This window comes from Dysidea avara, chromosome 4 (assembly GCF_963678975.1).
Source record: "Dysidea avara chromosome 4, odDysAvar1.4, whole genome shotgun sequence".
Classification (NCBI taxonomy): Eukaryota; Metazoa; Porifera; class Demospongiae; order Dictyoceratida; family Dysideidae; genus Dysidea; species Dysidea avara.
The window spans coordinates 9,283,940-9,309,962 of record NC_089275.1 but is presented as its reverse complement, the minus strand read 5'-3'; the positions used below and the strand labels follow the sequence as shown (position 1 = coordinate 9,309,962).

General features: G+C 37.6%; 1 protein-coding gene across 1 annotated transcript in view; it reads left to right on the top strand.

Annotated features, from left to right (window-relative positions):
* The first annotated feature begins 6,245 nt into the window (after positions 1-6,245).
* Positions 6,246-26,023, top strand: part of LOC136252178 (nck-associated protein 1 homolog) — a 45,264-nt gene continuing 25,486 nt past the window's right edge. The window contains exons 1-17 of the mRNA XM_066044569.1: positions 6,246-6,451; positions 7,244-7,342; positions 10,603-10,758; positions 11,787-11,929; positions 12,829-12,919; positions 13,829-13,894; positions 15,189-15,260; positions 16,048-16,096; positions 17,017-17,176; positions 18,019-18,075; positions 18,137-18,233; positions 18,831-18,952; positions 20,253-20,293; positions 24,585-24,676; positions 24,738-24,819; positions 25,335-25,393; positions 25,449-25,559. Coding sequence (XP_065900641.1) covers positions 6,356-6,451; positions 7,244-7,342; positions 10,603-10,758; positions 11,787-11,929; positions 12,829-12,919; positions 13,829-13,894; positions 15,189-15,260; positions 16,048-16,096; positions 17,017-17,176; positions 18,019-18,075; positions 18,137-18,233; positions 18,831-18,952; positions 20,253-20,293; positions 24,585-24,676; positions 24,738-24,819; positions 25,335-25,393; positions 25,449-25,559 — 1,593 coding nt within the window. The 5' untranslated portion in view covers positions 6,246-6,355. The remainder of the gene's footprint in view (positions 6,452-7,243; positions 7,343-10,602; positions 10,759-11,786; positions 11,930-12,828; positions 12,920-13,828; positions 13,895-15,188; positions 15,261-16,047; positions 16,097-17,016; positions 17,177-18,018; positions 18,076-18,136; positions 18,234-18,830; positions 18,953-20,252; positions 20,294-24,584; positions 24,677-24,737; positions 24,820-25,334; positions 25,394-25,448; positions 25,560-26,023) is intronic.

Genomic DNA, 26,023 nt, shown 5'->3' with positions numbered 1-26,023 from the left:
ATTAACTGCATACTATATAGCTAGATACACCTTAGTTGTAGCCAAAGTGGATGAAGATCACACAAGCTAGCTAGTTTTAGTTTACCGTTTTTGAGTAACATGTAAGCTCCTTAATTGGCATTTGGTAACATAGACTTTATCTGTTTATTTAAATTTTAAGTCTCAACTACCTACACCAGGGGCCAGATCCAGACTTATGGAAAGGGGGGGTCAAAATGAACTGAGGCACTACGTTGTCTGGTTTGGTAATGGGTAAGGTGAGACAAAAAAAGGTCACAACCAGTGACAATAGCTGCCCACCTCACCAACTACGCATTTATAGCTGATAAAGTACATAAAAATCCTTACATAGCTCACTACACACTGCTCTAATACTCTGACTGCTTTATTAGAGTGACTGCTCTATTAGAGTATCTCGATCTTGGTATACTAAAAAAATTTGGAGGGGGTCAAGAGCCTCCTTTGACCCCCCCCCCCCCCCCCAATATCCACCCCTGAGTTCCTGATAGTAGCTTGCATCAAGCGCAACCTACATTATTATCTCAAAGCCTTACTGTAACTGAAGTGATCAAATGTACCAGCGTAAATACCTTTGCATACTAGTTTTTTTTTGTATTGTTTGTGTTGTTATGTACTGACCTAAACCTGTGACACCACCATGCAGGCTATCAGTTGTGGTATATGCACCATCTCTTATTTTTATCTCAATCATCAATACTGTGTATTGCAGTCATTCCTTCTTTAGAACACTAATATGCTTAGACTGAAATGGATAAGCATTGAATTCAAAATACAATAACAGTGATATCATATAGAAAATTATTGTGATTTATGAAAAATTCCATCCCTAGTTGAGCGAGTATATTAGTGATGAACACCTATGAGAGAACCTGGTAATAAGTGTATTCACCACGAGTGATTTCTATATCAGAGCTTATGATAACGTCTGGAGACCGGACAAAATCCGGTCAAAATGCATAGATGTCTGACCATAATGCAATTTGTCCGGACACGGTGTCCCATCAAAGCACAAGGAAGGAGCCTAAGGGCTGAGCTGGTATGCATCAACAATAACAGTCACTTGGTTGCCAGGAGATAGTATACATTCTTACAACCCAAGGGAGTGACCACAAACGTACCAATGCCAACCCTCTAGTGTACTGTAACCACATAACAGCTGCAGTAAGGCATGTGACATCTTACCACTATAATGTTCATTTACTATGCTATAGTGGACATATTGGGCATTCATCTTCCATGTGTTCAGTCAATTTTGGAAATTGTCCGGCCAATTGTGGTTTGCTAGGACATTGTGGCAGGACAACAGAGAAGTCTTATCATAAGCTCTGCTATATACGTACCTGACCAGCTATATAGCTACATAACTTGGTGTTTGTTAAAGATACTCATGATATGCATGTACATTCAGCTACTAAAACATTTATACAGTTGTAATGCCACATACAGTAGATCCTCAGTTGCCCAAAATTGGAAATGACTGTTCTATTAGAGTATATGTGGATGCTGGCTTCAGTCGTCCAAACATTTGATTTCACTTATATAAACACTTTTGCCATTGCCTGAAAACAAAGGGTTCGAATAAATGAGGGTCCACTGCCTTTCTTATCAAGTTATACGCAGACATAATAATTCTGTGTAGTATTAAATAGCTAGCCATTATTTGGTGGAAAAGTTGGCTGGATAGTGACTATACGATTAATTTGATGGGCTGGTTGCTGCACTACTATCATATCATTAAGGTCGGTTAGCCTGACAAGCTACTAACCTGGCACCACATGAGTTCAAAAGCATTCAGTTCAATCTCATCTTGACAATATACTTGTAGGCAGGAGGGTTCTGAGAAAACCCTCTCTTGAAAGAAAGTCCACTGATATAAAAATTCAAGAAAAAGTCTAATATAACCTAAAATTCTGTGTTACTTTTTAGTGACTGAAATTAATTTCCTTGGGGACATGATTCACACGCCCTGACGTAATCCTGCATCACACCACACAAAAATGTCCACTTTTCATCTAAAAATGTAGCTATCTAGATGAAAGTCTGTATGTATATAGCTAAAAGCATGGCTATGTCACCCTATGTGCATGGCTTGGCTGATTGTTGAGAGGAAAAATAATAAACCAATCATTCAATCATGCATGGCAAAAAAGCAGCTTTGTATTGAAACAAAATCAAAATGCAGCTTTTATGAGAGATAATACCCAGAGTCTGACGGCTTTCTACAGCACTTTCAGAGATGCCAACCTCTGAACAATTTTAGGAGTGAGACCTCAAATACTACCAGCAATGTGGACCAGACTCCAGTGCAGCTCCAGGATTTTTGGTAGTGAAGACCAAAAAAAAAAAAAAAAAAAAAAAAATAGGTCGCTGCATGCTCAAATAAGTACAGGGCTGTCCAATTTTAAGCACAGGGCTAATGATGAAGCAGATCAGGCGTGACAAATGCGTGAGAACTAAGCTAATAGAGTGAGAAACAGAGGGTTAGGCGTGAGAGCGTGAGATTACTAGCCAAAGAGTGAGACTCACGCCTAATGCGTGAGAGTTGGCATGTCTGCACTTTATGTACAACTGCAAAACCCACAATCGATCCTTAAAGCCGATGATATAGGTTTTAAATACATTTTGATCACCTTATATATCGGTTGGTCCGGAGAGCGAGGGTTATCAACTGAGAATCGTGAATCTTAACCTTCCCTCGTTCACCATTTGACCGCCATTCCTTTTACCCCTTTTCACCTCGCTTCTTGATCCTTTCCTCAGCACGCAGCGTCTATCTCAAGAGTCTTTTTTGTTGTCAAGGCCGAGCTAACGACCGCTTACAGCGATTATGGCTTCTAACGCTTTTCATTTTTGTGCGTTCCAACAGCACTTTTCTTTTGTTGGTTAAGTGAAGTACTTCACCAATAACTGCCAGACGAGTTTCAGGCCCTCCTCCCAGCCTTGTCACCATCAATGATTGCGTATATTATAGGAAATTCTCGTATACCCCATACCTTAGAGTATGGTGTAGCAGAATGGCCTGTCAGACTGTCTATATATGTTTGCATCATTACTCACGAAAGCTGTTCTCCATTGCATGCTAAAATTATTTGTAATTTTTATTTCCTAGCTTTAGCTAGCTATATGTTTGATTTAAATACATTGTTTGCTCTTAAATGCATCGATCTGTTTGCTGGCTAAGCAACAGATCTTATCAGATCTGATCTTAGTTCATGCAGCAGTTGTGTGTCACAAGACACTAAATTATTTTTTGTGTGGAATAAAAATGCTATGCCTTGTACTATCATGGTGTTCGCTGAATCCTTTTTTAGTGCAAGTCTACCATGAAGTGCAGGCCTGTAGTAGAGAGCTTCATGGCAGTGCTTAGCTGTTATCAGTAGCTAAGCTAAAATGGCTACATGCAGTCAAAAAGAAACAATGCACATGTGCCAGTCTACTTAAACTCAAATTGCGTGTTCATAATCTTCTGCATGGCAACATGATTTATTTCAAAGTCACTGAGAATTTCATATTAAGTTTTCTGAATCCCTCATTCAAGAATAACTGGGTATATAACACGTCTCCAGTTTCAGCACACTACACATGTGCTCATATAGCCGCACACAAATGTGTTCACTGTGCACAAAATGTGTTGAAATAGCACATTTAAATAATATCACATGTGCTAAAACAGCACACTAAGTGTGCTAAAGTAGCACATTACTACAAAACAACTCACTAGCACTGACGTCAAATTAATGTTGATGTGCTGTTTTAGCACACTTTCATTTTAAGCACAACATAAGGTGTCAAAATAACACACCTATGTGCTAAATTAGCAAATGGAATAGCACATTCGGTGAAACTGGGGACATTTTAGTGTGCCGCTGTTTTAGCACATCAGTTTTTACTGTGAATAACTCTGTGCCAGTATAGCTATCAGTGAATGCACAGTGTATCAAATCCTCATCAACAATGTCTACTTTGTTACGAGTACCACCTTTCTTAAATGCATCAAGTTCACCTTCTTGATCATGATTCAGTGCTTGATATAATTATGATGCACAAACAGTTGATTTGAATGTGCATGCATATTGCAGTCACTTGATTTTTTCCAGTAATTTTGCAAATTCAATACTGCACAAAATATCAGACTATATATTTACAAAATTTACAGCTAGGTAACTAGCAGGGAAGCAAGGTCCAGAATGCCGGCCTGCACAGTGTTTGGTGACTCACTTAAGCATTAATAAATAAACTAGTGTCCATTTGGTTCTACTTGGGGTACTTAGAGATAATGAGTTACTCTCTAGAATTCCTATGGATATAATTACATGAAAATAACAAGGAGAAAACATCCTGACCACCTGGTAGACTCCTGTAAGCGTTCGAGCGTAAATCGGATGGCTGCAGGTTCAAGGCTACCTAGGTCCAGTCATGGATTTTTTTCTCCTTTCCCCAACTTTTCAAACACACCTTAAGTAGTTAAAGTCTAAGTAGCTAAAGTCTTTGAGCAGGCTGTAGGACCAGGTGTCCTACAGACCTTCAGCACTTGTGCTGTAAAGCATTAATAAATAAATTTAAAAAAAACTTCAAGCGGTGCAAATTCATTTGAATAAACACACCTTTGGAGTTGTTTCATTTCATCCCCCATCTCTTCCTTCCTTGGCCTTTTTTCCACTCCCGTCCATTAACCTCAGGTTATAATGCACATGGACGGTGCTCACTACTGCATGTATTTCCACCCGTCCTCCAAAGGGTGACTGGGTTATCCCCAAATGTCTCCAGAACTGTCAGTAGTTCACAGGAACTACAGTACATGGTGGCATGTCAGAGGAGAGATCATCATAAGCTTGTCCAGGCATGCCCATCAGGCTCTCAGGTTTCAGTTTCAAGCACCATGAGGCCCATAATCCCATTACTCTTTAGTTATATCCCTCAATAGCTGTACTGACTCTAGTTAAACACAATTAATTTTATGATTTGTGAAATTTGCAAGCTATAGAAATAGAGCTACTACATTATAGGCAGTTGTGATGTATGAAACATGTGGTGGGTGTAATAATTATGTTAGATCAGATCAGTCGAGTCCAGTAGCTATGTCCAACAATTATAATTATACGCAATTCCTATGAAAAGTACTGAAAAAAGGTTAATAGATATATAGCTAGAGAAACTGAGGTGCTGACTTGCTGTAGTCTAGGCAAGTCACATTTGTAGGAGCGACATAGTCAGAATTCTTATGGATACAATCTGTACATAAACAGCATGCATGACTTCTAGCTAACTATGTATTTGGACATGTAGTTGGTGCCTTACGTGGCACTTGCCATAGATTCTAATTTACACATTTCAGCTATATGCCATATTGTATGATGAAAGGTTGGAGGATTTAAATTTGGAGAATTAACAAAAATTCACCAGACTTTAGATTTGCCAATTGTATTAAGCCCTTGGTCCTGTTACATCCACAACTGAGCCATCCATCACTTTGTCACTAACTACATGATGTTTAACAAACTTCATGGTTAATTTACCAAACCTTCATCTGCCTGGCAACTGCTAGCTAGCTATGTTTTTATATGGCCAGAACATAACCGTCAAATTTTATTTGTTTTACTGTAGGATATACCGCTACGTATTACATAACAAAAGACTAAAACATTAAGCTATATAAAGTCAAGTGGGAAGTGGGACAATGGGTGTGTACATGGAGTGGATAGGTTTTACTGTAGGTGATTAACTTGAAAAACCAGCTTTGCAATGGATATTCTCATTAGCTATTATCTATGACAACACTCCAAACAAACTTTGTAACTGTTATTTAGAACGAAGTGATTCTGAATCGAACACAAACTGTAAAACCCACAATCGATACTTCATGAAGATGGTATAGGTTTTAAATACATTTTGAAAACCTGTAGTTTCGGTTGGTCCGGAGAGCGAGGGTTATCAACACTGAGTCGAGTACCCTAACCTTCCCTCGTTCACCATTTGACCGCCATTCTTTTTGTTTTCCTTTAGCTTTCATCGCTACTTTACTTTGATCGTAGATTCTTTTCTCTTGCTTCAGGCTCAGTGAGGCTGAGTTGACCGCTGGACTACAGCGATCGATCAGAGCTTTGCACCCCCCCTTTTGTCTTCTTTCACACTAGAATGCGGTCAATCCATACTCTTTTGAGATACCTAACTTGAGTTAATTCAGCCGTTCAGTACGTTCAGTCTGGTTCAGCCCCCTAGTTCTCACCGTCTTAGACACCGTACGATTATCGGAAATTCCCGTATACATTCACCTTATACGTTTCGGATTTCTGTAGAACTTAACGAAGTGATTTGTTGAGTGCTGTGGGTCACTATGCAGCGTCCTGTGGAGCAGAAGTACTCAGAAAAGTTGACCATCTTAAACCAACGTGGTCAAGGATTGTTGATAAAAGTGTTCAACTTGAAGAAGGTACGGCATCACCCGTTTTTATGTATTATAACTAGAAGCTCACTTCACAGAGCGATTAATCTTGGTGCGTAGTCATTCTGACTGTTTTAAAGCAGGAAACAGAAATGTTTTCTATTAAAAGCGCACCACTAGTTGATTTATAAATCTGCCCGAAGGTTTCTGTACATTTTTGTTCCTATATATAGAATAGAGGTAGAGTTTATACACATATTATAATGCAATAGAAATAGTTTTGGTGAATGATGTCATTTTAGTAGGGCAAATTGTGTGTGTTGTATAACCAAGGGGTAATCACTACCAATAGTCCTGTATAGCCATCTGTGACTGGAATCAGGGTTTTTACGAAAATGTATCTTGAATGCTTGATTTTGTCTGAAAAAGGGCCTAGATTGCTTGACAAATTCACACATTTTAGTAAATTTTCGTATTGCTTTCAAGCTAGCTTGATGGCCACTTTTAACGGCAGCTTGATGGCCACTTTTGACGGCTTCTTGATGGCTTGATTAAGTGCAATGTTAACCCTTGATCGCTTGATTCGATTTTGATCCCAGTCGCAGATGGTTCTACAAGACTATTGGTAGTGAGTACCCCAATTGCATATTGTGTTGTTTTGGTTTATTGTGTTTTCTGTTACAATGTATATGTTTTGTCAGTAAATGTTTTGGTCATAATATACATTGTTCTGCTGTAAACTGTAGAAGGACAGTAACATGTATTTGAATGGTTGTGATGTTTCTGTTACATGTGTACGATAATTGTCACATGTTTGATGTTTTTTCTTTTGCTTCGCAGCAATGCTTGTCAGACTCCAGACCAGCTTGTCTCAGTGATAAACAATTTGAACAGGCTATTAAATACATCTCTCGTAAATTCCCTAACACAGAATCAAAGGTACGTTCTTTCTTGTGGAATGCTTACACAAGGGTGGGTGGGATATTGGGAGCCAAACTATAGGTGTGTGGCATAAAGTGCTCAGTACAAGGAATTTTATATGTGTGTACAGATAAAAGTTATCCTTTTGAAATTACAATGTGCTATGGACTCTTTGATCATGGAGTCAGATTGTTCTGCTTGATTGCCTTTGTTTTGTTTTGGGATGAGCAGATCAATGAATGCAACTCAGTAACATATAGCATGTTTATAATGGTAGAAGTTTCTCCCAAATGTGAATCATTCTGATGGTATTGTGCGTATAATGATACAATTAGTATTTGTCACATAAATTTAAGGTAGAAAGTTGTGATACCTCTATGATGTTAGGTAGCTCTGTGATCTGTCAGTCCCAAATCACCATGGAACTTGTTAGTGGTGTGATTGTGCTGAGGACTCCTACATAATCAGACACTTTCAATAGTATCCCATAGTCCATAACTAAAATTTGTACCTTCTTTTAATTCCTGTGGCAGCTGATTCTGGCAACATGCAGTGTCTCACCAATTTATGACCCTTTCTTCTGTATCAACATCTTTGTAGGTTCATGTAGTTTTGGCATGTTTTTAAAACTGAAAATTTTGATGAGAAGCACTTTGAATGTTTTGTATGTAATTTGGTGATTTCAAGTGATAGCCCAGTTTTATACGATATTTCAATATTTGCAACATAAAAATGTGCAGTTGAGTGGTGTCATGCAGTGAGCATTTGGTCATCATGTTTTTCGCTTGATGCAAGATTGTAAGTACACACACATGATACACAGTATACAATAGACTTCATAAGACACATCCGAAGATCACCCTATTGCACTGATAGCCTAATTTATATACAGGTTTTACTACATACATTTCTATGGGAGTCATTCAATCTCTACATTCTCTGTACTGTGCATATGCATACTAGAAGAGCTCACAGTTTAGTAACCTACTCTGTTTTCTCTGTAAATCTTATGTACGTGAGCTATATAGTGTGTATGTACAGAGTTAGGTACTAAGGTGCACTGTATGCAAGACCAGGTCTCTTGTAACCTGAAGTGTAATCTAAGTATATGTACGTCGCTACAGTAGTTTATAGTTTGTATGGATGTTTACAAATCAAATACAATATTTGACCCTCACTAGTGATCATTTTTGCTAGTGAGAAAGATTGGTTACTTTTTAGGATTTTTGTATTTGGTAATGATTGGTATTATTTTGTGCATCTGAAGGTACAATATGTTGTAGGTAAAGCAGCGCCGCGAAAATGCAGCACAAGTTAGCGGGTGTGTTGAGAGGCTAATACAGCTGTGTTAGCCTAGAGATGCCCTTGAGTGCTATATTCTCAGGATTTTCACTGTTTGAGGTTGCTTTATCTGGACTGATACCTTTTGGCCAGAGTTTTTGATAAGTATTTTGACTGAGCCAAACTGGCCCAACCCATGCAGACATCTACTGCTCCACCAGTAGTGTACCACTAGGCCAACCAGCTTATGTTTGATGTGTATTAGTCATAAAGCTGAACTAGTGCTGAGAAAATTGGAGCAAAAGCCATGGTATGGGTCATTTTGTTTTCACACTTGGCCAATGGAGCACCATATTGCCTTATCAACTACCCATACCTATGGTACATACAATGCATGCTTTCCTGTGTCCTCTTTTATCTTTGCTGACTGTGCAAGGTGTCGATTCGTGGTATGGTAGGGTTACATGATGGTTTTCCTACATTTGTAATGGGAATTGTCCAAGTTTTCTGGTTTGATTGTACAACATTGTTTTCTTCATTTGTAACATTGTGTAACGGGCTGAGCATAACTGAAAATGAAGCGTAATGGCCATCTCACTTTTCAGTAATTAATAGTTGGGGCTCGCATTCAGATGAAAACAATACTTCTGGTGCCATTCTTTCTTCTGATGCACAGGCTCACCAGTCACAATAATGTTACAAAATCAAGTAAACAAAGAAATACACACAAATTGACACTTTGTGCTGTCAGCAAAGATAAATGGTACACAAAGGAGGGCAAGCATGCATTGTATGCTTTACCAAGAGTTCACAGTACAGGTAAGGGATTCATCTTCCAATATACAGTGTAGCTGTGTAATCCTGTTAAGCACTCAGTCAAGTTTCCTTAATTGATCAAATTAATACTTTTTCTGGTGATACAGCACTGTGGTGCTTATTAGTGTTGATAAGGTCAAGGGTTTGTTCTGTGATCAGGTTTAATGTGTTACTTGACTCAGTGCCCTCTCCCCCTTACTTGTATTATGAACTCTTGGTATTAAAGGCACCTGTTGGGTGGAAGCAATGTCGAACACTGAAAAAATCAAGCCCATAGCCTTAGCTGTTATCAAGTTCTGCTTGATCAGACAGTCAGTAGAAAATATTGCTGAATAATTTTTGTAGCAATCTATTATATTGGAAATGTTTCAGATTGTAGCTGAAGGCAATGAGCTTGGTTATACCTAACCAGTACTGCCAAGGTGCCAGGAAGATATTGTGAGGTTGGTTTCTGGTGAATTTTTTTTACGAGAAGGTGCAAACCTCCATGATCCCTAATAAACAGTACATCTGTTCCATCAAGAGTTCATAATATGTAAGACACTCTCCTCTTTCTTATATTATGAACTCTTGGTACCGTATAGTACGTACATATGTATCTGAAAATGAAGAGGAATGACCACTTCACTTCTCAGCATAATCGATAGTCAGGGCACATGCTAAGTTGTGATTCTCAGAGTGGCTGGATTGATTGCAGAGACGCTTCTTGTGTTTATAATGTTGTTTTACAGGTGGAACAAAGCAGAAAATGAAGTGGCATAACCACATTGCTTTCCTGTAATTTATGGGTAGTCAGGACATGTGTTAACACACTTAAATATTTTTATAATGCATCTGGCCAACACCAGTCTTGTTTTGATGCATTACGCCAGTCATTAATTATGTTACAAAAAAAAGTAAATGAATTAGTATCAGGAAATATTAAAATTTGAGATATAAAAGGCAAGGCAGCTATACTACAGATGACGGGAGTATGTCTGTATAGCTAGATGGCCTCCCTTGTTTCATTCCTTTTTACATTTCTATGATTCATACTCAAATGTAATATTTCTAATTAATTTTTCCTTGTATTTGTGTAATTATGATTACATGTATGTAATTACACACTTTATAATGTAGGCATTGTCAATATACATATATGCTGTGATTTTTATATTTCATTTCTGTTGTGCTGTGTGTAGGGAGTTTCAGCACTGCAAGTGTTGAATGCTCAACATCGTGAGGTGGTTAATTCTCTACAGCAGTCCTACAGTGTATTTGTGGATGTGCTGGAGTTCAGGGACCTTGCCTATGAGACCATCACGTCCATTGCTTCATCACAAGTCCACCTTGACATTGTGAGTGTGTGCTTATTGTTTCTGTGCTTGACCTAGCCTGTATATGAGTCTAAATTCTTGGATGGAATTTAGTCAGTATAGTAAAGTGAAACTGTATGGTCTATTTTGGTCACCAAAAATTCAACATTATTGAGCAGGCAGCATGCCACTTTGTACCTAAATGATACATTTGGGGATTATTACAATGGCCAGTTTAGTCAACAGCCACTGAATCTTCATAACGTACAGTAGTATGGACATATACAGTAAAACCATACAGGTCACTGTATGATAAGGCCATGAACTGACCGACCATCTTCTAATCAAATTTGAGAATAGGTGGAAATCCATTGTGGTGGGATGGGGCACAAAAACTTTGCAAGCATATTTGCGATTTTTAATGAATCCTTTCAAGGGTATTTCACAAATCCTTCTTGATACATGATTGGCAAATCATATCATCTGTTTAACAGTTTCTTAGCTGAGATTCACAGATCCCAGGTTTATGAATCAGATAAGGGGTTGCCGCAAAGAGAGATACATGTATTGATGTAGGCAAAAATGCAGAGAAGCCATAACAAGTTCATGTAAAAATGGGATTCACTGTGACTGTTACAGGTTGTATGAGAGACCCTTATAGGTTGTACTACTAGCACTGAGATAGACATATGGGCTTCTTTTCAAGAGTGCATTAGTTAGTCTTTTGTAGTATATAGCATGCCAATTAAAGTATATACACACACACATGCATACGTGTGCACACACACACATGCATACGTGTGCACACACACACACATGCATACGTGTGCACACACACACACACACACACACACACACACACACACACACACACACACACACACACACACACACACACACACACACACACACACACACCCGCGTGCACCCACACACACAATTTTAGACCCTAAATGTGTCAAAATATGATCGGCATTGTTCTATGAATTTTTGAATAAGAATTAAATGTTGTCGTATGATATGGTATGCATATATGCCTTTAGTCTGTGTTTGATCTTTTCTTTTTCTAGTCACTCAATTTTACCTTCACTCATGCCCTACTGGACGTGGTAGTGTTGTATGCCTCCATCCTCATACTGTTGTCTCAGATTGATGATCGTAAGGCTATCTTGGGACTGTATAGTCACTCCTTTGAGATTGGGAGGGGAAGCCCGTAAGTGTGTGTGTAGTGTGTGTGTGTGCGTGCGTGTGTGTGTGTATGTATAGTGCAAGAGCGTGTGTGGTGTGTGTTACACAATTGTATACCCTAGACACACATCTGTCATATACTAGGGCTGGAACGAAGGTCACAGTTTAACCTACAGGGTGTATGAAGCTTCTTGCAAGAAAGTCAGTAAAGCTTCAAAGCATTGTTGATTATGCCATGTTAGTAATTAATGATCATAACTGATTAGTATACACCCATATGATCTCACAGTTTGTTGCAGCTGTTTATACATATAATTCAAGCTCTGCTTAGTACCATGATTTTGTCACTTCCAAGAAGCACATGGCTTTTTGATGCCAGTATCTATGGTTATGAAGTTTTGGAGTACCTTCAAGGTTACAAAACCTCTGAAGGTTTCAAAACAACCTCTGTTCCAGCCTAGTGTATATTCTACCGTATATTTCTCTGAGTGCATATGTACACATTTGCTGTATCTGGATATGTATTTAGTGTGTATGTATGTATGTATGTATGTATGTATGTATGTATGTATGTATGTATGTATGTATGTATGTATGTATGTATGTATGTATGTATGTATGTATGTATGTATGTATGTATGTATGTATGTATGTATGTATGTATGTATGTATGTATGTATGTATGTATGTATGTATGTATGTATGTATGTATGTATGTATGTATGTATGTATGTATGTATGTATGTATGTATGTATGTATGTATGTATGTATGTATGTATGTAGTGTATAGCCTGTGATATGGGTACAGTTACAATACTGTAGATGTGTGTTTTTTTGATACATTTGTAGTATAAGCAACACATGCTTTACCAACACATATATACACATATATACTGTGTTTTTTTTCCACTGTCTCTCCACAGAGATGCTTCCTATCCCAGACTGGGTAACCTGATTGTGGAGTATGAGAATGCTGTGAAGAAACTAGTGGAAGACTTCAGCCCCATCTCCAAGGTAACACTATTATAGCTATTGGATATCAATCAGTCACTAATGGAATACCTGTAATGTGAAACTACAGGCTTTACTGACCATTTATGGAAAGAAGAAAAGATTCTCTCTATGGTTTCCCTAATAGAGATTGTATGCTGCATGTGTTTTGTTACTGTACTTTGCCTGACCGATGTGGTCAAATGCTAATTCTACAGTAAGGCTGGATGGATGTATTTAGAGAAAAGCCTGGTAGTCAGAGAAAAGTTTCTTAGGGTTCTGGCTGAAAATAGCTTGTCTATCTATTAAAGTACATGTAAACAGCCCCTACATGTGACGTATTGGTGTACGCTGGGACAGCAATACTTGGTTTTTACGTTATGCCTGTATTATTGGGCAGGTGGGATTTTAATTCATGAAGTTTGTATGGAAGTTAATCTGATGATTATAGATTGAAACTCATACTGTTTACTTGGTGTATAAATTTTAACTGACTCTTACCACAGAATTGTTTATTGTGATGCAAAGTACTTGACATCTTATGCTACCATTTTTGTGAGCTGTAAATGTTTTCATGCACTCTTCACCACTATACAAGGTGTCCACCCTGTTGTTGACTGTTTACTGTAAAGTTCCAAGTTCACTTGTGGGCTGCAGTGGTTAATTTGTTATCCAAACCATCTACAAATAGATTGCCTTGGCTACTTCCTGCTAGCTTACCTAACTATAATTCCTAATAAGGATTTTACCATGATAAGACAATTTTATTACTATAATTGAACTTTTATTACTATATTTGGTGATTCCCATAGTTACCTAACTACTGTTGATGTTTTCTATTAATGGTGTTTCTGTGGTGACCAGAGTAGCATCTCTAAATACTTTACCATAATTGGAGATATATAAATCTATTTGTATATATCCCTTTTACAGGTCATTCTCAATGCATTAATGTCACTACCAAAATTGTATACCAGGCGTAATCTCCCTGGTGACCAGGTAAGTTGTATATACTACATAGTTGTAACACTGTGTACACTGTACATGTCATGTTGTGGGAACAATCACTACACTGCACACAGACCCATACTACACATACTCACGTGCACATTTTCACACACATGCTTCAATACTTATCCTCCATCCCAACCAGGTAATTACCCACCTGGCCGAGGCATTCTGAGTAGCGTATTTAAGCATTTTTATTTAGTCCAGAAGAGAGACATCCCAAGAACAGCACAGGGATCTGTGTTAGTTGCCTTACAAACAGCAACTCGGCAGTATACTTGATGTGTATGCTTGTTGTAATGCCCTGTTGTTGGCTTACAAGGCCAAGAATCCTGGCTCTTCCTAGTCTCCACCATGTGGGTTAGTCAGTGCCTGAGTGGTGCACAGGCATCCCAGTGCTGGTTAACTGGCAGCACTGTGTTTCGCATGACTATCTGAAACTTTGCTTTGTATGCTGCTGTGACTCCAGTCTGTGCAGGTAAATCCTCCTGGAGCAGGACTAGTATTTCTGAGGAGGACTGTACAGGTTATTATGGACTCTTGGTCTCACTGATAGAGGTCACAGAACCCACCAATGACCATGATCCAACACCACTAAGCTAAGGGCAGTCCCAAGCCACCAGGTCCCCAGTTTACAACTGGGTAGACTGGAGCAATGTGAGTAAAATTTGTTGCTTGGAAGAAACAACAACACCAACTGGGCATAACCAGGCATCAAACCTGGATGCTCTATATAGTCACTTGGCTATGCTGCCTCATGTACATGCACATGTGCATACACACACCCATGCTTGCCAGTTATATTCCTTATAAAGAAGTAACATAGATGCACAAGATATCCTTTCTTTGATATGTCTGTGTGACTTGTAACTTGATAAGTAGCCATTGAATCACTAAATGGTTAATCATTATCATGCCATTCCTTATATGGTGATATTAGTACAAACTAATAAACCAGTCATAAATAAAATTATGATAATAAATTGCTCTCCTGCTGTTGCAGAGATCAAATTTCGCTATACCCACATAGATATTCATATGCACACACACAGAGACACACTCATACCATAGACACACACTATATTATGGACACACACACACTCGTAACGCAGACATACACTATACTATGGACACACACACACACACACACACACACACACACACACACACACACACACACACACACACACACACACACACACACACACACACACACACACACACACACACACACACACACACACACACACACACACACTTACAAGTCACACATTTTCTGTTCTAGATGAGGTCTCAGTTTGTATTCAGCATCACTAACAATCCTAACATGATGTTACAACCTAATACCAGTAGAGAGGTACGTACAACACGTCTGTGTGTGTGTATGTCTTGTATGTATGTATGTCTAGTGTTGTCATACATATCAAAAACCCTGTATAGTACTTTAGTGATGTGCGACATATCGATAAAATCGTGTGTTGGGATAAATTTGTACAATTATCGTGATTAAAAAATAGACTCTTTTATCTCATGATATTATTGTGACACAAAATGCTGTGGTACTTTTACACAAAGTTTACTAGAAATGATGTTTAAGACATTATTGTAAAACTTATTTTCTTTAATAGAGACTTCAAGTAGGTTAGGTGGTGCTATATTGGTACTTTTATATGTGTATAAGTGTTACATTTGTAATTTATTACCATGACTACATGATGATTTATATATCATGATAACTTATCATATCGAGATAAAAAAATGTATGCAATAATCATGATAGGTGATACACAAATATTTTTTATCACACAACACTACAGTATTTGTATTGTGCTGCTCGACTAGTTCAGTTTAGTGAGTAAATGAGAAATAATAGATCTAGAATAAGATGGTTTGGTAACTATCCAATGCTATGTATAGTATCCACACATTTTATTATGATCCCAGCAATGCGCTTGGTATAGTCAGGAGCTTATAAGCACTGATTTGGCCCTTCTAAGCTGATATATTCAAATACCGAGTCTGGGAAAGTTAGACAATCTGGAGTGTTGGTCAGGAGGTATTTGTACTATACAGATTCCAGTGTACTATTGTATCTAACAGTGTTTGCATGTTATAAAGGACACATCTGTTGTTTTCTTATGCAGCTTCCTTGTGAACTGTTATCACTGGAGAGAATGAAGAAATGGATTTTGTGTAAGCTTGTGTGTTTGTGTTATTGCTGTGTCCATTTGTTGTTATTATGTTATTGTTTGTTTGCTTGTGTGCAGGTGTTGTACATATGTGTATGTTGTACATGGGTCTCCCAATCTTATTCATTGGTATATAGTGGAACGTATCTCTCTGTAGTGGACACTTTGGGAATTTTGGCTGCAATAAAGAGGTTTCCTGTTTAAGTGTATGGAGGCACCTGCTGGCACAAGAATCTTTATCTACATTATGCTATTGTGTCCCTTAATTTTAGGGGTTTGTTAAGCAAGTTTTCACTTTTCACTCTATACCGAAACCTGGCCTTATTGGCATGAAAAATTGTATCAAGATTAGTAATTTACTATTGTTGCTATGGTGAATGATAACAGTTGTACATACACTGTACATAGCACTATATTCTGAGGTTTAGCTACTCCATCAAAAAGAAATTGTTTGCTTGTAAAGTGTCTTGTTGTGCTCTCACGTTTTAAACTAATATCTCAGAGGTGATTGGGTACAATGGAACTCCTCTATTTCAGACATCTCGGAAGCAATCTTATTTAAGGAGTGTCATAGTCTGAGGGGTATAAATGTGTACACAGTATACACACATTTAGTGCCCTGAAGTTACCCATTAACATGGACACCAGGACACTTGCCTGTACAATTAAGACAGTGGTTTAGTGTCCAAGGAGTCCTTACTGAATTAGTGAAGTGTAGTTTGTGTATACTAATACAAATAGGATCATGATCTGGTGCCCTTATTTAGTGAGGTACTCTGATTGTAATGTGTCAATGCTAGTACAAATGAAACCATAGACAAGTGTCCTGATTATCACATTGGTGAGAGATTCCGTTGTGTGTAGATGGGTGGTTGTGAATGTATGTGCTTGGTAAGCCTGACTTTATTGTCATACTTTTTGTAGTTGGATTTCTACTCTGCCCAGCTCAGCTGAATGTAGCAGGAGCATCTGATCTATGGAAGCAAGCCCTACAAGATGGTTTTGTAATCTCTCTGGTCCGAGATGAAGTGTTCTTTATTCACAGTGCATTTGAAAGTGTTCTCAATAACTCTAAGGATAAGAAGTATGTGTGTACTGTAGTGATTCACTGATTAATCGGTAAATAATCGGAAATTGGTTTATCGGCCATATTTCAGCAATATCAGTATCGGTAATTATTAGTAGATTATTTAGCCGATTGATTTTACTGACCCTGATGGTATTGTTTTCATAAAAATAAGACAAAAATGAAGTTTAAAAGTGGGAATTTTACAAAATATGTGTGAAATTTTGGTAAACATAAACATCGGATCGGTTATCGGTTTCGGCCATTATATGATTTTCAATATCGGCTAATCGGATAATCGGCAAAATCTCTTATCGGTGCATTACATGTGTGTCATGGGCATTCCATGTAAGATTAGATTCTAGAAAAACAATTTTATCTTTATCAAACTTAATTTGCTTCCTACTATATTTTAGCCTTTACATATAGTACAATTGTCGGAGTATATGTATGTCCATACAAGGAGCCTGTCTGAGCTGGGGTTGAGGTGTTTGTGGCTGTATTAGACTTGTGGAATATATTGTAAAGTCTCTTATGTACAACAGTTGGTCTATTAGATAGGTGACCTTTTTAAATAGGTGGCCACTAAGATAGTTCTTGTGTATCCTTCAGACAGAATCTGCCCGAACTCCTGACTGTTATATTAGAGTATTTTCTTCATTTGTGTATGTTCAGTTAGTATGTTCTATTAGAGTAGTTGAACAAGAGAAGATTAATGGGCTTCAAGTATTCACTCATCTCAACCTGAAACAAACCAGTTTTATGCTTGTAGTGTTTAGGGGATCTATAGATGTGACCCTGTGTATCTGTATTGTACAAGACATTATGTGCACTTAGTGTAATTCTGTATTTACTTTCAGTGATCGTCGTCGAGCTTCGGAGGTTCAGGACATGCTGGGTCATGTGATGCAACAAGCGTGAGTAGTAGTAGTACATGTGAAAGTGACATGTGGTGATGTGTGTTGATTATGCCCCCAGGGGTGCCATGCATCGAGAAAGGAGAAGGTATTTAAGAAGTGCCCTCAATGAACTTAACCAGTTGTTGGGGGATTCCCCTGGCCTGCTTGGCCCTCAGGTACATATACTCTGTGTGAGTAATAGTGGTGTGCGATATAGGATATTTCCTATCACGATTATTACGCACAATATATCTTGATACGATATATAATTATATATCACGATATACACTTCATTACTCAGCTTGTGTATTTACACTGATGACACTTGTAGCAGTGATGTACCAGAAGTACAATACAACATGGTACATGACTAGCATACAACATTGCAAGCTCTTTTATCAATAAAAGTACAGTGTACAATGACATCTTGGTGAACATTTTTCTCTAATTATAGCTAAAATCTATACCTAGGCTTATATCATGATATAAAGATTCTATATCATATCACGATATAGAAAATTTTATCACGATATATTGAGATATATCACATATTGCACACCACTAGTCAGTAATGTAGTTTTTCTTTGTTGTTGACTGAGTGATTCACACTTTTGTTTTCTTTGGTTTGCCTACAATAGAGGTTTCTCCTACGTATATTCAGAAGGTCTGTTGTGATTAGTTTATAAATGATTTCTTAAGGAAGAGTCCCCTTGTTTGTTGTGTGTAATCCCTGTACCCAAAACCTTTCTTTATGTTTTTTTTCCTTCCTCCAGTTTGCCCTAGTACTGACTACATTAGGGCTAGCTTGTGATGAAGTCAGTTGGTTATTCCGTCATGCTGGTGTCACTCCTCCCAAGGCCAAGCACAAACCAAGCGCTGAAGACTTTTCTGACAGGTGAGGGGTGCTTATGATATAGGATGTGCTGTGGTAAGGAAAAGGTGAAAACTGATGTGCTTTCACCCTGTATGCAATATCACACTTTATAATGTACAACATACAGTGTGTTTGTAATAGATACGTATTGTGTGATATAATAGGTGTTGCTAGAACAGGATATTTGTAGGGAACATTGTACAGTGAAGATCGATTATCTGAACTTCAGTTAACTGAATATATCCAATTGACAACAGGACTGTTTACTTAGAATGTTTTGTCAATAGGTGTCCGCTCTATTAGAGAAATTGAACAGAGTTTTGTGTATAAACAAGAAAAATTAGGAATTTTAAATTGGATTAGGGTCAAAGAAAAAAGTAGCGAAACGAGAGAGACTGCAGATATGCAACATTTCATCCCTATACAGTGTACTTCAGTCTGAGGTATATCAATTAAATGTCCATAGTGCATATCTGCTGGTATAGACAATCTCTCTTGTTTCACTACTTTTTAGTTGCCGATTGTCAGAGGCTAACTCATAAATCACAGCAATCAAATCAAATTGTTACAAGCAAAGAACAATACGAGAAGTGTCTCTGCAATCAATCCAGTAGTTACGAAAATACAGGCAATAAATGTGATTAGTCAACGCAGCCACAGGGAAGCCGTATTGCACCATTGCAAATTAACACCTTGCATTGTCAGTGAAGAACTGAGGCACAAAGGAGGACAAAGCAAATCCATGATGCATGATATTATATGTACTGCGGCTGGCGAAAAGTCACGTCTTGGGGACAAAGTGACATCGAGCAATGAAGAAATCAAGCCCATAGCCTCATCCATTGTCGAGTTATGCTTAGCTGGAGGCATCAGTTGTTAGACTGTCAGCATAAAATTTGTTAAGTAGCAAATTGAAGGGTTTGGGGTCGCTCTGAAGACATTTATTGGCTTGGCTATGACTAACCAATACTGCAGAGCTGTTACAAAGGTAAAGCGAGGCTGTTTTTTTTTCAGGTGATATTGTTGGACAAAAAAGCCCAAAGTGTGTGCCATGATCCCTAATATACAGTATTGCTGTACTGTATGATGACATTTTCCATGATCTTAGCTACTAGAGCTGAGAAGCAATGCAGTATTGATGAATGAATGGCTGTTTGATTTTATGAAATGTTATGCAAGTATCCTTCCCATATTTCTAATAATTGACTTGCCATGTAGGAGCTTAAAAATGGCATATGGTTAGTACGTATCTACCCTTGCATAAGTAATAGGAGGAGAGGTCGGTCTCTTTTTGACTTGCTGGTTGTTTTTTTTTTTTTAGCTTTCTACCAGAACTGTTGTTTCAGATTGTGAAGTTGAAATGTAAGTCTGTTTGTGTGTCGATATCTCTAAAGTTCAAGTGCGTTTTTGTCACTGTTGAATTTTCTGCTAATGTGTAGTATGTGTGTAGTATGTGTGTAGTATGTGTGTAGTATGTGTGTAGTATGTGTGTAGTATGTGTGTAGTATGTGTGTAGTATGTGTGTAGTATGTGTGTAGTATGTGTGTAGTATGTGTGTAGTATGTGTGTAGTATGTGTGTAGTATGTGTGTAGTATGTGTGTAGTATGTGTGTAGTATGTGTGTAGTATGTGTGTAGTATGTGTGTAGTATGTATGTAGTATGTGTGTAGTATGTGTGTAGTATGTGTGTAGTATGTGTGTAGTATGTGTGTAGTATGTGTGTAGTATGTGTGTAGTATGTGTGTAGTATGTGTGTAGTATGTGTGTGTAGTATGTGTGTAGTATGTGTGTGTAGTATGTGTGTAGTATGAGTGTAGTATGTGTGTAGTATGTGTGTAGTATGTGTGTAGTATGAGTGTAGTATGTGTATAGTATGTGTGTAGTATGTGTGTAGTATGTGTGTAGTATGTGTGTAGTATGTGTGTAGTATGTGTGTAGTATGTGTGTAGTATGTGTGTAGTATGTGTGTAGTATGTGTGTAGTATGTGTGTAGTATGTATGTAGTATGTGTGTAGTATGTGTGTAGTATGAGTGTAGTATGTATGTAGTATGTGTGTAGTATGTGTGTAGTATGTGTGTAGTATATGTGTAGTATGTGTGTAGTATGTGTGTAGTATGAGTGTAGTATGTGTGTAGTATGTGTGTAGTATGTGTGTAGTATGTGTGTAGTATGAGTGTAGTATGTGTGTAGTATGTGTGTAGTATGAGTGTAGTATGTGTATAGTATGTGTGTAGTATGTGTGTAGTATGTGTGTAGTATGTATGTAGTATGTGTGTAGTATGTGTGTAGTATGTGTGTAGTATATGTGTAGTATGTGTGTAGTATGTGTGTAGTATGTGTGTAGTATGTGTGTAGTATGTGTGTAGTATGTGTGTAGTATGTGTGTAGTATGAGTGTAGTATGTGTGTAGTATGTGTGTAGTATGTGTGTAGTATGTGTGTAGTATGTGTGTAGTATGAGTGTAGTATGTGTGTAGTATGTGTGTAGTATGAGTGTAGTATGTGTGTAGTATGTGTGTAGTATGTGTGTAGTATGTGTGTAGTATGTGTGTAGTATGTGTGTAGTATGAGTGTAGTATGTGTGTAGTATGTGTGTAGTATGTGTGTAGTATGTGTGTGTAGTATGTGTGTAGTATGTGTGTAGTATGTGTGTAGTATGTGTGTAGTATGTGTGTGTAGTATGTGTGTAGTATGAGTGTAGTATGTGTGTAGTATGTGTGTAGTATGTGTGTAGTATGAGTGTAGTATGTGTGTAGTATGTGTGTAGTATGTGTGTAGTATGTGTGTAGTATGTGTGTAGTATGTGTGTAGTATGAGTGTAGTATGTGTGTAGTATGAGTGTAGTATGAGTGTAGTATGTGTGTAGTATATGTGTAGTATGTGTGTAGTATGTGTGTAGTATGTGTGTAGTATATGTGTAGTATGTGTGTAGTATATGTGTAGTATGTGTGTAGTATGTGTGTAGTATGTGTGTAGTATGTGTGTAGTATGTGTGTAGTATGAGTGTAGTATGTGTGTAGTATGTGTGTAGTATGTGTGTAGTATGAGTGTAGTATGTGTGTAGTATGAGTGTAGTATGTGTGTAGTATGTGTGTAGTATGTGTGTAGTATGTGTGTAGTATGTGTGTAGTATGTGTGTAGTATGTGTGTAGTATGTGTGTAGTATGTGTGTAGTATGTGTGTAGTATGTGTGTAGTATGTGTGTGTAGTATGTGTGTAGTATGTGTGTAGTATGAGTGTAGTATGTGTGTAGTATGTGTGTAGTATGTGTGTAGTATGTGTGTAGTATGTGTGTAGTATGAGTGTAGTATGTGTGTAGTATGTGTGTAGTATGTGTGTAGTATGTGTGTAGTATGTGTGTAGTATGTGTGTAGTATGTGTGTAGTATGTGTGTAGTATGTGTGTAGTATGTGTGTAGTATGTGTGTAGTATGTGTGTAGTATGTGTGTAGTATGTGTGTGTAGTATGTGTGTGTAGTATGTGTGTAGTATGTGTGTAGTATGTGTGTAGTATGTGTGTAGTATGAGTGTAGTATGTGTGTAGTATGTGTGTAGTATGTGTGTAGTATGAGTGTAGTATGTGTGTAGTATGTGTGTAGTATGTGTGTAGTATGTGTGTGTAGTATGTGTGTAGTATGTGTGTAGTATGTGTGTAGTATGTGTGTAGTATGTGTGTAGTATGAGTGTAGTATGAGTGTAGTATGTGTGTAGTATGTGTGTAGTATGTGTGTAGTATGTGTGTGTAGTATGTGTGTAGTATGAGTGTAGTATGTGTGTAGTATGTGTGTAGTATGAGTGTAGTATGTGTATAGTATGTGTGTAGTATGTGTGTAGTATGTGTGTAGTATGTGTGTAGTATGTGTGTAGTATGTGTGTAGTATGTGTGTAGTATGTGTGTAGTATGAGTGTAGTATGTGTGTAGTATGTGTGTAGTATGTGTGTAGTATATGTGTAGTATGTGTGTAGTATGAGTGTAGTATGTGTGTAGTATGTGTGTAGTATGTGTGTAGTATGTGTGTAGTATGTGTGTAGTATGTGTGTAGTATGAGTGTAGTATGTGTGTAGTATGTGTGTAGTATGTGTGTAGTATATGTGTAGTATGTGTGTAGTATGAGTGTAGTATGTGTGTAGTATGTGTGTAGTATGTGTGTAGTATGTGTGTAGTATGTGTGTAGTATGTGTGTAGTATGTGTGTAGTATGTGTGTAGTATGTGTGTAGTATGTGTGTAGTATGTGTGTAGTATGAGTGTAGTATGTGTGTAGTATGTGTGTAGTATGTGTGTAGTATGTGTGTGTAGTATGTGTGTAGTATGTGTGTAGTATGTGTGTAGTATGTGTGTGTAGTATGTGTGTAGTATGTGTGTAGTATGAGTGTAGTATGTGTATAGTATGTGTGTAGTATGTGTGTAGTATGAGTGTAGTATGAGTGTAGTATGTGTGTAGTATATGTGTAGTATGTGTGTAGTATGTGTGTAGTATGTGTGTAGTATGTGTGTAGTATGAGTGTAGTATGTGTGTAGTATGTGTGTAGTATGTGTGTAGTATGAGTGTAGTATGTGTGTAGTATGTGTGTAGTATGTGTAGTATGTGTGTAGTATGTGTGTAGTATGTGTGTAGTATGTGTGTAGTATGTGTGTAGTATGAGTGTAGTATGTGTGTAGTATGAGTGTAGTATGTGTGTAGTATATGTGTAGTATGTGTGTAGTATGTGTGTAGTATGTGTGTAGTATGTGTGTAGTATGAGTGTAGTATGTGTGTAGTATGTGTGTAGTATGTGTGTAGTATGTGTGTAGTATGTGTGTAGTATGTGTGTAGTATGTGTGTAGTATGTGTGTAGTATGAGTGTAGTATGTGTATAGTATGTGTGTAGTATGTGTGTAGTATGAGTGTAGTATGTGTGTAGTATGAGTGTAGTATGAGTGTAGTATGTGTGTAGTATATGTGTAGTATGTGTGTAGTATGTGTGTAGTATGTGTGTAGTATGTGTGTAGTATGTGTGTAGTATGAGTGTAGTATGTGTGTAGTATGTGTGTAGTATGTGTGTAGTATGTGTGTGTAGTATGTGTGTAGTATGTGTGTAGTATGTGTGTAGTATGTGTGTAGTATGTGTGTAGTATGTGTGTAGTATGTGTGTAGTATGTGTGTAGTATGTGTGTAGTATGAGTGTAGTATGTGTGTAGTATGTGTGTAGTATGTGTGTAGTATGTGTGTAGTATGTGTGTAGTATGTGTATAGTATGTGTATAGTATGTGTGTAGTATGTGTGTAGTATGTGTGTAGTATGTGTGTAGTATGCTTCTGTATATTTGTATAGAGTGGAACCCCAAATCTGACTGCCCCTATTAAAACAACTTATTATTATTCATGCTGCTATGGCTATTTTACATAGAACTTCACAGTGGAACCTCTCAAGGGACCCTCGAAGACACTCAAGGACTGAGTCTGAATTCTCTCTAGACCTCTATTAATGCAATTTTACCTATAACTCCCTTATAACAGTAAAACCTTGAATTGCTTCCTAACTGTACATTATATAGAGACTCCTACTTTTCAAATATCTGAATGCTAGATAATCCCTAGGAGCTCTGAGATACCATGTACTCTGTATGCATGTTCTGTATATTAATTGTTATCACCCCATCACTACACACACAGCACTGGTCAACAGGTACAGGAAGATCATACAGAATTATTATCGCAAGTACATGGGAGGCTATCATGCTACATACTTGAGGGACTTGATGCAGGTATGAACTGATTGTGGGTTTGAATATTGTGAAGTTATAATCATCTACTACCATATTGTAGAGACAAGCGGTATGTCCTGAACATGAGACACTTCTGTTGTCCTCAATTGTTGATACTTGTACAAGGCTGAGTGGAAAAGAAGGTAAAGAAATTATGATTGACATAATATGTACAATGAAGATTAGGAAGGGGGGAGGGTGGTGGTAATTGTAGTCACTGAACCTTTGCTTTGCAGTACGTACATTGTAACCTGTTTACTGTTATTTCTGGTTTTGACTAGATTAGAGTGGTCATGTAAAATTTATTAAACAATTATCAAGTAGAAAATCTTTATCGAGTACTTTGAGTGTAGCTTGGTGAATGTTTCATATAGGTTATCAAAGAATATCCATAGGTGCTAGTTCCCACCCTATTCTGAGATACTACATAAACTCTTGTGAATTGAGGAGTGCTTAATGTAGATCTTTTATGAGTGGTTGACACTGTATAGCAATTTCTATATTTCTCCAGTACATTAACTCCATACACAGCACATGTGCTATTGAAATGCCCTAATAGAACAGTCACAATGATGTGCAGACAAACAGGTGTGTGCTAGTGATGGTTCACGCCAACTTTCTTGTATTAGATTCACTGTGTTCTATTCTGTGTTTGTAGCTGAAGGAAAATATGATTATGACTTTCAAGGTCTGCGATTGGATTGGATGAGATTGCAGGTAAACTAGTGGGGGTGGGGCTTATTTCCTGCTCATACTTAAACTTGTATTTCAGGCATACTGTAGCATCAGTCGACCAGCAATGAGCCTCAGGGAGCACACGGATCTGGCTTATGCTATGAATACAATATCGTTGCATAGCCAGTTTGTGGATGACTTAGATGAGGTAATTTCCATACCACCTACTGTGTACTTCATACTGAAATTTTATTTTTCTTCCTGTATCGCTATAATATTCCTGTCATCCTATTAGTGATGTTCGATATATCGAAAAAATATCGATTTCGCGATAATTTTGTCGATATCGTTATCGTATCGATTTTCGATACTGCTTTAGCAGATTTCGATATTTATTGAAAAGGTTCTACCAGTTTATTATTAGTTTTTATGCAATAGTTTCTATGTAGTAAAGAAAGGTGTTACAAGGAAAAACTTACTCAGTATTCGATTCCCCTATTCATGGCAACACAATGGTACAAATTTCAACTCCGTAAAACATTCTGTTCGTAAGTTACAACTGTTTTAGTAAGCTCCTATAATTTATTTTTCCTATACTAGTTGTACAGATCCATCCTTTCTGTTGTTGATACTTTGTAGGGCTGAATTTATTGGCATATGAGGCTGAAACTT